Source organism: Leopardus geoffroyi, chromosome E3 (assembly GCF_018350155.1).
Source record: "Leopardus geoffroyi isolate Oge1 chromosome E3, O.geoffroyi_Oge1_pat1.0, whole genome shotgun sequence".
Lineage (NCBI taxonomy): Eukaryota > Metazoa > Chordata > Mammalia > Carnivora > Felidae > Leopardus > Leopardus geoffroyi.
Genome location: NC_059340.1, coordinates 22,694,590 through 22,710,291, shown reverse-complemented (window position 1 = coordinate 22,710,291; position 15,702 = coordinate 22,694,590). Strand labels below are relative to the sequence as shown.

Genomic DNA, 15,702 nt, shown 5'->3' with positions numbered 1-15,702 from the left:
GTATGGCAATCCTTACAGAAATTCATGTTTCATTTCTTTTCTTAGGCAATCTCCACCAAATGTTCTCTCCTGAAGACAACATACAATGTGAAATGAAAGCCAGGGGTAGTATGCCACAATGCACCTGCTAAAAAACTCAGCACAGGGCTCTTTCTGACTCTGCCCGTGAGATGTCATCGGCTTCCCACTAACTGGCAGGTGTGGGTCGTGTCTCCTTCTTATGCCATGTTAATGTGTTTGCTTTCCATTTGGCAGAGAGACAAGCGAGACACCTCCAACTTCGACAAAGAGTTCACCAGACAGCCTGTGGAACTCACGCCTACTGATAAACTCTTCATCATGAACTTGGACCAAAATGAATTTGCTGGCTTCTCCTATACTAACCCAGAGTTTGTCATTAATGTGTAGGTGAATGCAGACTCCATTGTCAAGCCTGAAGTGTTAAGACTTCAGGCCAAGTGTATGTATCAATTCTAGTCTTCCAGGATCCATGGTGCATTTGCTGGCATTCAACATGTGGAGGGCTTGTCCTAGAGGGCTTTTCTTTGTATGTGTAGCTTGCTAGTTTGTTTTCTACATTTGAAAATGTTTAGTTTAGAGTAAGCGCTTTATCCAATTATAGAGGTACAATTTTCCAAACTTCCAGAAACTCATCAAATGAACAGACGATGTCAAAACTACTGTGTCTGATACCAAAACGCTTCAGTATTTGTAATTTTTAAAGTCAGAGGCTGATGTTCCCAGTAAATGTTTTTACAGTTATTCTACCCTATCTTCTTTGAATGCTAAGCATGACTGGTATTTTTAAAAATTGTGAGTGAGCTTTGCAGTTACCGTGAACTATTGTCTCTTGGAGGAAATTTTTTGTTTAAGAATTGATATAATTAAACTGAGTTAATATATGCAAACTCTCTTGTTAACATGTCTGCTTTTAAATAGGTCCTGGTACAGGGGTTATAAACTGAGAGCCATAAGCTGAGGCAGCCAGTGGATGAGCTTTGTTTCACAGGCACACAATTTTATTTCATTGAAATCATTGTCAACATTTAAAAATGGGATACTTTATATAAATTTTGATTCACTTATATAAATAAGATTCACTTGAAAAAAAAAATTGGGAGACTAATAGCCCTCGGCCTGGTTTCCACGTGGAAATAATTCCACCGAACTGAGAAATGGCTGTCTCCTTTAAAACAGTGTGGGCCCTAGGGGGCCTGGGTGGCTCAGTCAGTTGAGCGTCTGACTCTTGATTTCAGCTCAGGTCATGATCTGAGGGTCATGGGATCAAGCCCCACATCGGGCTCTGTGCTGAGTGTAGATCCTACTTAAGATTTTCTCTCTCTCTCCCTCTGCCGCCTCCCCCACTTATGTGCACTCTCTCTCTTAAAAAAGAAAAAAGTTATAAAAGCAGTCAGATTCTCACTCCACCAAAGTCTCCACTATGCCCTATTGTGTCACACTCTCCATCCACTTACCTGGCTGCTGTAAATTTGAGGTCGAGACTTCTGCCATTTGCAAATCTCACACTTAATGGACTCAATAATTTTCCTGTGCCCAGAATCAGAGTATCCACTCAGTGATCCAATCAGTGTGGCTTGGTGTATGAAATCCTCGGGCACAAAGTACTTAACAAAAATTTCATCCCAGCTACGACAAAAGCAAGGAGGTCGCTGTCAGTACAGAAGCAACACTTTTCTGCGGTCAATGAGGATGTCACTATTTGTCAAATGACTTACCTTTTCCTATTTTCTAATTCAGCATCTGCAACAACAACAACAACAAAAAAGTGTATGCCCTTTTCTCCACAACCCTACTTCCCCAGGGAGGCCAGGAGAGGAAAGGAAAATAAAATATGCCATATGTTTGGCATGAGAAGGAGCCCCAGTCTCTGAGATCAGAGTGGCACATTAATGAATCACTGGGTGTCAGCCTAATATCTTCTTCTCTGAATGAAATCATGCTTCTATTTTCCTTTTGAAAGATGTACTAATCCAATCTATAGCACATGCCTTTGTTGCTGCTAATGCTAGTGGGTAGCAGAAAAGAGCAAACCTGTCACACCAAGTACATTATGATTCCACAAAATTTATTCATCTCCTGCCTCCTTGGAAAACGCCCAGTAAATGGAGCATCGGGCAGATGCAGTGAATCCATTGATCCTAGTACGTTCTTTGCAAAATTTTAGAAACTCTGCCAGTTAACATTGGGGAAAGCCAACTTAAACGTAAGGAAGAAACTGTGTGTTCTATGCATCACATGGAGAAAACAAAAATAACCGGATTTCTATAGATGTTTGATGACATGTTCCATTTAAGATGGTATTAGAGAAGAGCTTGCTGTTGTACTTCTGAGCCCTCCCCTCATCTTTTCTCCCTCTGCTGGATACAAACCCACCTTTCACTTCATAGTTATTGAGCAGCTCCTTTGAGCCAGGCACAATTCTGGGTGCTGAGGATATAGAGACCAACAAGACATCCCAGAACTCTCCACTCACAAGGACAAGAAGATGCAGAAGCCCCAGCCTCTTCTCTTCCTAGGATCGTGTCCAGTGAGAAAGAGTGGGAGCAGTTTACTCTGATTGACTCAGCATGGTCACATGCACAGTCCTAAACCAAGGACTAGGTCTGGGGTAGAGCAGGGAGTTGGGGGAGGTAGTTTGGCCAGACCTACATTGCATTAGTTATCTATTGCTGTATAACAAGTTACTCCAAAACTTTGAGGCAACAAATATGTATTGGTTCTCAATCACTACAGGCAGGAAAGCTGGGTGTGGCTTACCTGGCGTAATACCTTTCATGAGGTTGCAGTCAAGCTGATGGCCAGGGTTGCAGTTAACATATGAAGGATCAACGAAGGGGAGATGGGATTCACTTTAAAGCTTACTCACATGGTTGTTGGAAGCTTCAGTTCCTCACCAGACAGACATCTCCATAGGACTGTCTGCACATGGCAAGTGGCTTCCCCCAGTGACCAGTATGGAAGCCATCTAATCTCAGAAGTGACCAATTTTGTATCTACTACCCAGTCCCGCAATGGAGCTACTCATGAACTTAGGGAGCATTAGAGAAATTAGATAGATGGGAAAGAAATTGCCAGAAAACTACCTGGGCTTCCCCATGGTTATGGACCACCAGAAGTCAGTCTTCTTATTTGTCTCTTCAATCTCAACATACAAAGACATGGTGCCAGAGTTCAGGCTTGTCAACTGAATACCAGTGCCAACTGGGGAGCTGATGGTATAGGCTTTTTAAACCAATGAGGACAACATTTTGAAATCTTCAGATGTTATTTCTGCCGTGGTTCTTTTTCTAACCTCATACACAAACAGATGCTGGAAAAATCAGAGAGGAATGCAAAGCAAGATAAATAGGAACCAAATCTGGGACACTCAATCCAGTGCCATCTATCAATATCTGGCTGTAAAAGCCCTAAAGCCAAATATCTCGGGTCCTGTCTTTGCTGGTTTTGATCTGAAATTGCTTTGACCCACATGGAATTCTGCTGTTTATCATTTCCTAGACCTGCAGCGCTGGCTCCAAAAGTGAATCCTGACTTCTGAAAGCAATAAAAGTTTGAATTCTAGAGCCCTTGCCCAATGATTGAACCACACTCTCTCCACTATGGATTTTGTCCCCTAAATGCAACTCTCCCTGGCATATAGCCTGCCCAAATTAGGCCAGATGTCAGGTTAAGATTAAAATGGTATTTGGACAAGAGACACAACAACATCCAATTCTGTTTCAACCGGTCACTCTCCCCCACAAGGTCCAAGAGGGAATAAATACAAAAAGGACAGTGCCTAGCAAGTAAAACGTTGATTACTATTTGAAGATTGGACTGCATATCCCAATGTGGGATCTTAATTCTAACGTGAGCTGTATTGCATAGAGAATTCCTAGATGTCATGTGGATTGTATTACATATCTATCGCTGTTAACAGATTACTCCAAAACTTACCATCTTAAAACAACACATTTCTTGGCTCACAGTCTCTGTGGGTTGGGAATCCAGGCAGTTTAGCTGGGTCCTCTGATTCAGGCTCCCTTACAAGCTGCAATCAAGGTGTTGGCTCAGGCCGTCACTGTCTGTGGTCTCATCTGAAGGTTCAACTAGGGAAGAACCCACTTCTAAGCTCACTCACATGGTTGCTGGCAGGATTCAGTTGCCTGTGAGGAATTTGACTGACAGCTTCAATTCCTCAGTGGTTCCTGGCTGGAGGCTGCCCTCAGTTCTTTACCATATGCACTCTTCCAAAATGTCATCTTGCTTTATCAAAGTGTACCAGCTAAAAAGACAGTGTAGCAATAATACCTCTAAGCTGGAAGTTCCATTCAAGTTACTAGGTCCAGCCCATGCTTAAGGAGAAGAGACTATACAAGGCATAAATAGGCAAGGCAGAGACTTAGTGAGAGCCATGTGAGAACCTGCCTACCACGTGGATGGAAAAGGTTTCCTCTAAGAGACATAATACAGGGTGGAGTATGGGAGAGAAAAGGGGTCTTAGCACTGTGTCTAATGCATGTGCACGATCTTGATGGATCAGATCAACCCTCCCCCTTGAGGTAAAGTGGAGGGTGGGAGGAGGCACTATGGTCATCCTTCCCCTGACCGAGAGTTTCTGAGCTGCTGTGGGTAAGCAGACTGACATCATGTATCCAAATGGAAACGACTTATTCCTGGGATCAAAAGACTCAGGCCCCTTGTGAATGGAACAGAAATCATCATTTATGTAAGCCCACAAGAACTAAAGGCCCTTAGTCTCAAAATAGAGGAGTTTTCCTTGAGCCCCTAAACATGAGCAGCATCAGATTCACATCACTGCCCTAGGTAAGCAGCAGAAGGCCAAAAGCAACCATGGCAACTTTAGTGGAGGAGCCCCTGAAGGTATCTGACCCCAAGATTATCCTCGAGAAGTGCCACTGGTTGTAAGTAGACAGAACCCAGAGGAGGGCTTACAGGGAAGAAGGGGGAAAGGGGAAAATATTTAAAAATATTATTAAGGGAGAGGAAACTGATTGAAGAAAGGCACAAGCAGAAAGGCCTCCAGATCCCATCCTCTATCATCTCCTGCCTCAAACCTGGGCTTGAGGGTGATTTGCTCTTCTGCTACAAAGGCTGAAGCTATGTCAAACAGTCCATGACTGCAGAGAGAAATTATTAGAGCTGAAAATGAATGAATATCTTTCATTCATTCATTCCTTCGATAAATCCGTCTTTAGGACCAATGACTGATCCAGATGGGAACAAAACATGGGCCCTATTCTCATGCAGCTGATGTTCCAGGAGGGATTCATGTTAAACAGTGAATAACATGATTGCAGATGGCAGCAAGTGCTATGAAAAAAAAATAAATAAAGACTGGCAGGGATGGGATGGTTGGATTGTCAGCTATTTAACCCAAATGCTCAAGAAAGGCCTCCGTGAGAAGGTGCTAGTTTTATCTGAGTGACAAGGAGCCAGAGCAAAGCATTGCAGACAGAGGGGACAGCGAAGACCAGAGCGTGAGGCCTGGCCTGCTGAAGACCAGCACGGGGAGAATAGTAAGAACCGGGCAAAGTGGTGGAGACAAAGCCAGAGAGGAAGGCAGGGGACAGATCTGGTAGGCATTTGTCAACCTTGGTGAGAAGCTTGACTTTGTTCTAAGTCCAGTGAGAATCCTGTGGACACCATATTCATTCCCTCTGCTGTGGCTGTAACAAAGGATCACAAACTGGCTTAACACAACACACATTTGTTATCTTACAGTTCTGGAGGCCTGAGGTCCAAAATCAGTCTTACTGATCAAGGTGTGAGAAGAACAGATTCCTTCTGGAGGCTCTAGGGGAGAATCTGTTTCCTTGTCTTTTTCACTTTCTAGAGGCTACTGCATTTCCTTAGCTTATGGCCTCTTGTCACCTTCAAAACACATCACTCCAGGGCGCCTAGGTGGCTCAGTCAGTTGAGCATCCAACTTCGGCTTAGGTCATGATCTTGTGGTTCGTGAGTTTAAGCCCTGCATCGGGCTCTGTGCTGACAACTCAGAGCCTAGAGCCTGCTTTGGATTCTGTCTGTCTGTCTGTCTGTCTGTCTCTCTCTCTCTCTCTCTGCCCCTCCCCCACTCGTGCTCTGTCTCTGTCTCTCTCAAAAATAAATAAACATTAAAAACAAAAAACACATCACTCCAACCTCTGTGTGTGTTGTCATGTCTCCTTTTCTGTCTGTGACTGTCCCCAGTGTGATTACTTTGGACCCACCTGGATAACCCAGGATAATATTCCCAACTCACAATGCTTAACACATCCTCAAAGTCCCTTTTGCCATGTGAGGGAACGTGCTCACAGGTCTGAGGGATTGGAACATGGACATCTCTGAAGGGCCCTTATTCTGTCTTTCTACAGACACTCTCAACAAAGGGATAACATCTGATCTACCTTAGAGAACACGAGTGTACGAGTTGGGGGAAGAGAAGGAAGATCAACAGAGACCATTCCAATAGAGCAGTGAGCAAGCAGAGGTGCACTTGACCTTGACTGCTATCCCTGAAGAGATAAGAGGAAAAGGTGATTGATTCTCAGACTATCCAACCAAACTGGTTCTACTGATTCCCAGTAGGGTGCTTTTTCAGCCATCCCAGGATCAGACTTTGTAGGAACCGCCAGGGTCTGTATGACTGTTCTGAAAGGAAGAGGCCAGGACTGGAATGGAGGAGAAGAAGGATAAGACTAAGGCTCTGGTCTGATGTAGTAAGTCAAAGAATGACCGCCCTGAGATTTCCAGTCCTAACCCTGGACTTTATAAAGTCACCTTTTCTAGCTTTTACCCTTGGGGAAAAGGGTCTTTGCAGGTGTGAGTACACTGAGGATCTTCAGATGAAAAGTTACCCTGTATTACCAGCGTGGGCCACAACACCATCACTGCTATCTTTATCAGAGAGAGGCAAAGGGAGCCAACACAGGCACACAGAGGGGGACCTCGGGTGCAGATGTGGCCACAAGACAAGGAATACTGCCAGCTGCCAGCGGCTGGAAGGGGTGAGGAGCAGAGTCTCCCTTTAAGCCTTTGAGCTTCCAGAGAGAGCGCAGCCCTACCCACAGCTTGATTTTAGCCTTCTGGCCTCCAGAAGTGCCTATCTCTATTGTTTTAAGAGGATAATTCGATCGGGATAAATTTCTACTGTTTTAAGCCATCCAGGTTGTAGTCATCTGTTACAGCAACCCCAAGAAATTGATACACCTAGCGTGGACAAGATTGTAGCCTACAGTCTGACCCAGATGCCAGTAAATCGACCAAACTGGATTCTGGAAGCACACCTTCCAATGTGGGGTGCCCCAGGCAAGCACAGGCAGGGGTGAAATCTCACTCCTAATTGTCCGGGGAACAAGATGAAAAGAAACTAAGAAGGCCGCCCTAGCAGCCAGAGGACCCGGATGACTTTAAGCCCCTTCCCCATTCGTGCTGTCCCCACCAGCAGGAACCAGGAGCAAGGACCCCCACCTCTGTGGGCGTAGCCCTCGTGCAGGGCCCCTGAAGACAGCTGTTGCTCTGTATGGTTCAGGCCTGGGGACCGCTCACCTCCCCCTCAAAGTACACCCACCTGGGGCTGGCTCCAACTCCTTTATGTCTGATGCAGCAGAGAGTGGTGGAAAGCTACAGAGAATGGACAAAACTCACAGACCATCTGTTCATCTTCTGTGTTTTGTGAATTTATTTTCAAATGTTAAGCATTTGATAGCAGTTGTCAGGCATTATCTCCAAAGCTACCATTTGGATAAAGATATCCTCTTAAATATCCAGGAGAATCACTCAGAGATCAGTGATTCTCCAGGGTTTGGAAGAAAGGGTGAGTCGTATTTTGAAACAACATCTTCAAATATTATTACATAATTGTAGGACCAGAAAAGGGAAATAAGGTGTCTTGTTTCTATAATACAGATTTCAGGAAGAAAAGCCAGACCAAGTCTTGCTGAAAGGACGGTGTAGGAAATGGAGAAATTTCTCAATCGAGAATCACAGGCTCTGGGATGAAAGCCTATGGATATCTCCTTGCCTTGGTGAGATTTTTATGTTTATCAAAAAGGGACACAGGGGACACCTGGGTGGCTGAGTAGGTTAAGCATCTGATTCTTGATTTCGGCTCAGGTCATGATCTCACGGTTCATGAGTTCAAGCCCTGCATCGGGTTCTGTGCTGACAGCATGGAGCCTGCTTAGGATTCTCTCTCTCTCTCTCTCTCTCTCTCTCTCTCTCTCTCTCTCTCTCCCTCCCTCCCCTGCTCGTGCTCTCCCTCTTCTCTCTCTTTCTCTCTCTCTCAAAATAAGTAAGTTAATATTTAAAAAAAAAAAAAAGGACACAGGTTTAAAAAAGAAAGGTGGGTAATGCATTCAGCATAGGGGTGTGTCATCTTCATTTGACTCTAGGCACATTTGGGAAGTGAGTATAGCCATCTAGGAAGGGGTGTCAAAGATGAGCAGAATGGACCAACTTCTGTGGGTAGCTTTGTTCCTCCATGCCCTACAGCACAGGGCTGAGTTGGGAGGTCACACTCACTTCAAGTGCAATGGTTTCTGATAGGAGCTTCTATTCTGAGTAGGACTGTCCTCGGGTATCAGAGATGAGTCTGGTGACGTTGAGGGCAATGGGGAAATTAGGCAGTTAATTCCCTAAGTTATGACCTTAGACATCCATGACTAAGCCCTCTTGGCCAACATGACCATGACAATTGAATATCGACACTCTTGGACCATGTTCCCATCTCACTGATACAACTGCAGAAAACTTTACCTAGGTTAGAATAAAGGGGTTATTCTAGAGAAAAGTGAAATGGTGAGCTCATAACCTTGGGAACTTCCTTAGCCATGACTTCCCATCCTTAAGGTGAGGGACAATACTAATACTTCTCCCTTAGGATTGTTGTGGTGATCAAATAAGACAGTGCCTGAAATATGGTATGTTTTGTATATGTGTTAGCTATTATTTTCCTTATTACAGGAGCCAGGCAGATAAGCCAAGTGCATGAAGCATTCCAGGGGGGAAAATCACAAGTGTTGTGAGCCAAGAGTTCTTGACTGGAAGAGTACCTTGTCCTGTCTGATGTGAGCAACCACTGTGGTGTCCTCTCCCAGAGACAATGTGCGGGAATACAGGCCGGTAATGCCATATTTTCCCATTCCTCCAGAAAAGCTGGAAGTCTGGATTTTTATGTAAAACATCCTGATTTTATTTTTATTTTTTTATTTTTTAAAACATCCTGATTTTAAAATACGGGCCACGAATTCTAATTTTTTGAACCTCTAGGCTATGCAAATAAAATATGCCCATTCGATACTTATTTCAAGCAGGCCACAAGCTTGAAACCTCTAATGTACAAGATCAATGGGCACATATTTTCAGCCCTTTTAAAAGAATGCTGAGGGTATTTGGGGGGCCTTTTATTTGCAGAACTCATTAACTGGACGCTATTATAATAACGTATTATAATAATGTAAATACTATAGTAATTTAACGTTTACAGCGTGTCAAGCCCTATCCTGGGGCTTTACCGTAATAACTCACTTGACCCTCACAACAACCCTACAAGGTAGGGACCATTAGTTTTGCCATTTTACAGAGGAGGAAGCTGAAAGCTCAGAGGTTAAGGAACTTGCCCTAGATAAGACAGCAGGTGGAAGAGCCAGATTTTGAATGCGGGCTGCCTTTAAAAATTTGTGATGAGGGAAAAAAAGAAAAAAGAATTGTGATGAGGGGCACCTGGGTGGCTCAGTCGGTTAAACGTCCAACTCTTGGTTTTGACTCATGTTATGATCTCACAGTTCGTGGGATCGAGCCCCACGTCGGGATCTGCGCTGACAGCCGCAGAGCCTTCTTAGGGTTCTCTCTCTCCCTCTCTCTCTGCCCCTCCCCCGCTCACTCCCTCTATCTCTCTCAAAATAAATAAACATTAAAAAAAAATTTTGTGATGAATCACATAAAATTTTTCTAAAGCCCACACACAATGTCGGCATGGCCAGAGCTGTCACCAAAATGTGCATTGCTGAGGGATGTTGAGATTAGCAAGACCAAAGGAGGACCCAAGCAATGGGAACTCAGCAAAGCCTTAGCACGTTCCCAGAGTTGCTGGTGTCTACCAGAAGTCAGTGCTTGACCACTGAGCCATGTTTCCATTTGATGTGGCACCACATTAAATGCATAGCTGATGACCAGCCTTCATAGAGCATGTACCATGTTCCAGTCGCTCTTCTAAACACTCTACAAATATTAATTTACTTAATTCCAAAGAGACAGACACTAATTTCCATCATCCCCATTTTATGTGGAAACTGAGTCACAAAGAGATGGAGCCTTTTGTCCAAGTCCACCCAGCCACAAAAGAGGATAGGTTCCTAAGTCTAAGTCTTAACTGCACTCTGTTCATAAATCTTCGATAATACCCATCACCTCTAGTTACATCCACTACCAAAATGCCCATGTGCAAGAAAGAACAGAGCAATGGGAGAGATTTCTCTCTTTTTTTCAGCGTTTATTTATTTATTTTGAGAGGGGGGAGGAGCAGAGAGAGAGGAAGAGAGAGTCCACACTTGCACACAGAACCCAACTTGGGGTTCAATCCCATGAACCATGGGATCATGACCTGAGCTGAAATCAGGAGTCAGATGCTTAACCAACTGAGCCATCCAGGTGCCCCTCAAAGGGAGAGATTTCTAACTGAACTACTCACAAAACTGAACGTTTTGGGGGGATTGCAGTTTGCTTCATAATGATGACAACAACTAGCTTTTATTGAGTTTTCACTAGGTTCTCACCAAGGCTAAGTCCACATTAGCCTCCTATAAACCGCAGGAGCTGGATGTTATCATTCGACCCATTTTTATGGACGATAAAGCAGAATCTCGAGGTTCCAAGGAACTTGAATAAGGTTAAACAGCTGGTAAGTGATCAATTGAGGGCTTGAATGCAGATCTTTCAGACCCTACTGCCTGCGTGCTTAAGCCCCACGTTAAATGTTCAGGAGTTTGTTTCTTCCAGAACAACTTCTGCTAAAAAAGATGAAATCAATGGAAACAGTATTAGTATCACTATTGCTAATCAGCCATGGAATAACTTCCAGGGAATTTCCAAAAAGAAGTCCACAGAGCCGGGCAGTGCCCAAGGGGTCAAGGTTTAGGACAGAGCCTCACTAGGGATGAGCCCTAGCCCTCAGACACCCCGCAGCCTAAAACAAGAGGGCCATCTGCCCTCCCTTTCCCTCTGGCTAAATGTGAAGACTGTCCTTCCGCCTTGTTCCCTCCTGGAGGGCAATTCCTGCCTGGGGATTGCACTTGTATGTGCTTTTAGGTTTACAAGTGGCAAAAACCACCTCAAAGTGGAGTCGTTAGAAGAAAAAAAGAGAGACATGATCTCTTTGTTTCGGTAACCAAATAAGCCTTGGGTTGTCTGGCTTCAGGTACAAACGGATCCAGGGACTCATACAATATCAGAAAGCTGTCCCTCTCTACCTTCATCTAATTTTCTCCGTAGTTCATTTTCTTGGTTGCCCCTGGAAGCTCCAGTCACTATCCCCAGAGCTTAGCAATACGAGTGGAAGGAGAATTTCTTTTTTTCCAATGGTCCCCATGAAAGTGTTAGGATGGAGTTTTTCTGGCTTGGTTTGAATATCCATCTCTAATTTAATTATCCTCACCAGGGAGATAAATATCAGATTTTTCAAGCCTGGGTCACATGTTTGCCCTTGGAATAGTGTGGAGATAAGAGGCAGTCTCCTTGGATTACATGGGAGATAGGTGGTTTTCCAGAAGAAAATGGTCCTTTAATTTTTAAAAGAGTGAGGGGAATGGGTTCTAGGAGATGCCAACAACAGGTGTCCTCTATAAGCTCATATTATAAAGTCACCTTCTAGATGCTAAGATTATAGGCACAGATCCATCTAGTCCCTAATGTGCTTACATAGTCACTCTTAGTGGAAGGTTCTCAATACCTCTGAGGCCTGTGAGAAAGTCCATAAACGTCTTTGCTAGCATAGGTACTGGACATTTTTCCCTTCTGGAAAAAAAGAGCACACCAATATTCCTTGCGATACAGTGCATCCCTCATTTTCCGTCACTTCGGTTCAGGTGGGGCTAACCCACCGAGGCTTCAAGCATGAAGATGTGACCTAAGTCCACTGTATACCTCTGGCCTCAAGATCAGTTCTGAGATGATTATGGGATTTGATTCTTACCAGAGTCATCGTGTCCTGGGTGTTAAAAAAAAAAAAAAGCCTACTGGAGGGGAAAAAAAGCTCTTTTTTTTTCTTTTTTCTTTCTTTTTCTTTTTTTTTTTTTTTTTTTTACTAGGGTTGGTGAGAGGGTAGGCTGTTGGCTAGGAGATTGCTAGAGGCCGTCTTGTCACAAGGATAGGGCTGGTCTGAAAATGATGCCAGATAGAGGAAGCCAGAACTGGGAGATCGAGTTTGAGCCCCTGGACCCGGACATACACTATTAGAGACAATCAATCACATTATTTTTTTTCTTAAATTAAGCCCATTTGAAGTGGATTTCTTTGTCACTTACAACTAAAAACGCCTGACTGCTACCATCTAGATTCAAACACCAGTCTTGTCACTTTTATAAACCTTGTCATTTTGGGTAAATCAACCAACCCCTCTGATTCTTGGCTGCTTTCTCCGTGGAGTGGAGATCACCTCCGTGGCAGGGTTTCCAGGATAGTAACTGAGGTTATAGCTGATTAGTACTGAGCACAGTTCTGGCAACGCCATGGGAACTTCATACAGGTATGTTTTACTGGCATTGGGAGAGCAGGAAAACGAAAGCCAAAGGAAGCGGGATCAAAACCAAACTTGGATGACTGTTGGAGCCAAGAAAACATTAGATGTAAACGAGCTGTCTGGACACAGATAACAGGGAGGGTAGGGAACAACTGGAGAGGAAGTGCCCACTGCGACAACATTCAAGCTTGAAAATTCAAAATCTCTCAGACAAATTGAGGACGAGGGCTGCCAGTTCACACACCTTGAAAAGCAACTGAAACATGAATGTTCCAGAGGAGACCCCAGCTGTGAGCCAGGAAGTGCAGTCGTTCGGTTCGACACGTTCCCACGGATAAAAGCTGTAGCGAAGGAAGCTCCATGATGCCTCCATCAACAGCCTGCCTCTCCCAAAGCAAGAGAATCAAAGGGCCTTTGAGTCCAGGCTTTCCTTAATTTCAAAACTGAACATGACCACTCTTTATTTTTAACCTTCCCTTCCCCTAGTCTATGCCTTCAAGCAGCTTTTCTGGGGAGAGAGTGTTTGCGCCCACACTGGCAAATCTGAGTCCCTGGCCACGCGCCGGCTGCGACGGGGCTGTTGCCATGACCACCCACCCCAGCACCTGGAACCCAGCCTTTAGAGGGGCTCACTTGAGAGCCGCATGAACGGTAAGAAGCGTGGAATTCAAGTCCCCAAGGGACCTGGCTGAGGGCAAAGGGACCCTCACGCTTGTCCCCTCCTTTGGAAGGAGTGTGCCTCTGCCCGGTTGGAGTGCCTGTGACAGTAGAGATAGTGAATCTCCCGTGTGCCGATGATCGTTGTGCTTCTGCTGTTATCACATCCGCTTCCTGGAGGGGCCAGCAAACTCGCCTAGAGTCTCCAGGCTAATGGTGGCAGAGCCAGAATTTGAACCTCGGTGGGTACAAACCTAGCGCTCCAACATAATAACCATAATGCCTACCGGGAGACAGAGCTGACGTGAATGTTTGGAGCCACTTGACAACTGTATTTATTTCTGCTGATGATTAAAGAATCAAGGCGCCTGGGTGGCTTAGTGGGTTGAGTGACCGACTCTTGATTTTGGCTCAGGTCATGCTTCCAGAGTCATGGGATCGAGCTCCACATCAGGCTCTGCACTAAGTGTGGAGCCTGCTTCAGATTCTCTCTCTCCCACTACCCCTCTCCATTGCTCTTGGACACATGCTCTCTCTCTCTCTCTAAAATAAAAATTAAAAAAGAAAAAGAATCATCTGATCCATACCCCAGTTTTCTCTCATTATGGCTAGTTTGGTGGTCTTAAACATGTCCACAAATTCTTTGACTCGTCACCCACCCAAAGGTAGAGACTAACCCCCTCCCTTTGAGTTTGGGCTGCTTCTCACAAATAGAATGTGGCAGAAGTAATGCCTTGTGATTCCCAAGGCTAGGTTAGAAAAAGCTACAGAGTGTCCACCTGGCTTCATGTCCTGGGATGCCCGCTCTTGGGCCCCACCTGCCATGCTGTCAGGAAGCCCGGCCACGCAGAGGCCACGTGTGGGTGCTCCCTCGAAGAATCCTGCTGAGGTCCCAGCCCACGGCCAGCATCGACACGTGAGTGGGGAAGCCCCTGGGATGAATCGAGCCCCAGCCACCAACTAACTGCCACCAGGGAAGGACTCTGAACGGCACCACACAGCTGGTCCCAGGTCAGTTCCCAGAACCGTGAGAGGTAATAATAAATGGCTGGTGTGAGCAACAGTTAGGGTGAATTAGTTCCTGTAAAAAATTATCAGTCTTTGGGCCCTGGCAAAAAATAAATAAATAAAATAGCAATGAGCTGTTTGACTTGTATGATTTTGCTCCAAACTGAATAGATTCCAATCCTACAAAATCTCGTCTGGGCCACTCTCTGCCTGCTTCTTTCACAGCACTTTTATTAATTAATTGTGATGATGATGATGGTGTGGGGGTGGTGATTTGTGCTAGTGCTTCTTGAGAGCTTTGTGTGTGCCACATGGAGAGTTAAGGGCTTCACCTTTCTTTCTTTCTTTCTTTCTTTCTTTCTTTCTTTCTCTCTTTCTTTCTCTTTCCCAAAACATCCCCACGGTATTGTCAGTTTTTCAGGTTCAGAACTGTACTCAAGGAGTTAAGTTGTCCAGAGGCGCACAGCTAGGATGCCGCAAGACCAGGTTGTCATGGATTCCCGGTCCAACGTGTATGAATTGAGCTCCTGCCATGTGCCCCACACTGTGCCGGACTCTGGAGACACTGCGGAGAAGACTTCGTGCATGCGGACTCCAGGGCGGCAGGCGGGTGGTAAGGAAACAGATGAGGAAGTAAGTCAATAAATAACAGCATTGCTGTGTGAGCCTTGCTGGGAAGAGCAGTGAGGCTGGCAGTAGCCAAAGAGCTGCCTTCAATCCTCTCCGAGGAAGTGGCGTTTGTGGGACGTGCATCCCGGGCAGCAGAAACACCCAGAGGGGAGCCAGGGTTGGGCGAAGGACCTGGCACATTCAAGAAGCAAAATAAAGACACCAGCCTCGAAGTGAACGAAAGAAAACTGGGTGCGAGATGAAGACAATGAGGGAGGTGAGGCCAGACTTCACACGGCCCTGTTGACCAAGGTAAAGAGAACATAGGTCTGTTCTAAGAAACATGGGAAATGTGGAAGCTTTTGCTTTTTCATTGGGTAGTGACAGGATCTGGTTAACTTCTAAAAAAGTGGCATTTCTGGCTGTTCCATGGACCCACCTGAGGGGGCGACACGTAGGCCAGGAAACTACTCAGTGTTGGCCAAAGGGCATACAGTTGGACCTTGTAACCCTGAACTTGAACTGAACATCAGACCCTTGGGATCCGAGACTTGAACTGCTTGGCCTGACCAGAGCACTCTATCCTGAGCGAGAATTCTCTCGACTCACGCAACAGGGGCTTGACGAACCCGCGTGTGGAAAAGCCCAAATCATAAGGTTCTGAATTCAGGATGAGAGAGTGGGTCAGG

The 15,702-nt window shown here is 45.2% G+C and overlaps 1 protein-coding gene and 2 long non-coding RNA genes across 3 annotated transcripts in view; all 3 read left to right on the top strand.

Moving 5' to 3' along the window:
• PRKCB (protein kinase C beta) overlaps positions 1–908 on the top strand; it is a 333,375-nt gene extending 332,467 nt beyond the window's left edge. Inside the window, exon 17 of the mRNA XM_045461584.1 lies at positions 256–908. Coding sequence (XP_045317540.1) covers positions 256–408 — 153 coding nt within the window. The 3' untranslated portion in view covers positions 409–908. The remainder of the gene's footprint in view (positions 1–255) is intronic.
• Positions 909–6,598: 5,690 nt separating this feature from the next.
• On the top strand, positions 6,599–9,747 carry LOC123589049. The gene is made up of 3 exons (XR_006708144.1): positions 6,599–7,819; positions 7,912–8,030; positions 8,968–9,747. It is a non-coding gene; the product is annotated as an uncharacterized LOC123589049 (long non-coding RNA).
• Positions 9,748–10,629: 882 nt separating this feature from the next.
• LOC123588873 lies at positions 10,630–14,546 on the top strand. The gene is made up of 2 exons (XR_006708047.1): positions 10,630–10,903; positions 12,309–14,546. It is a non-coding gene; the product is annotated as an uncharacterized LOC123588873 (long non-coding RNA).
• The last annotated feature ends 1,156 nt before the right edge of the window (positions 14,547–15,702 follow it).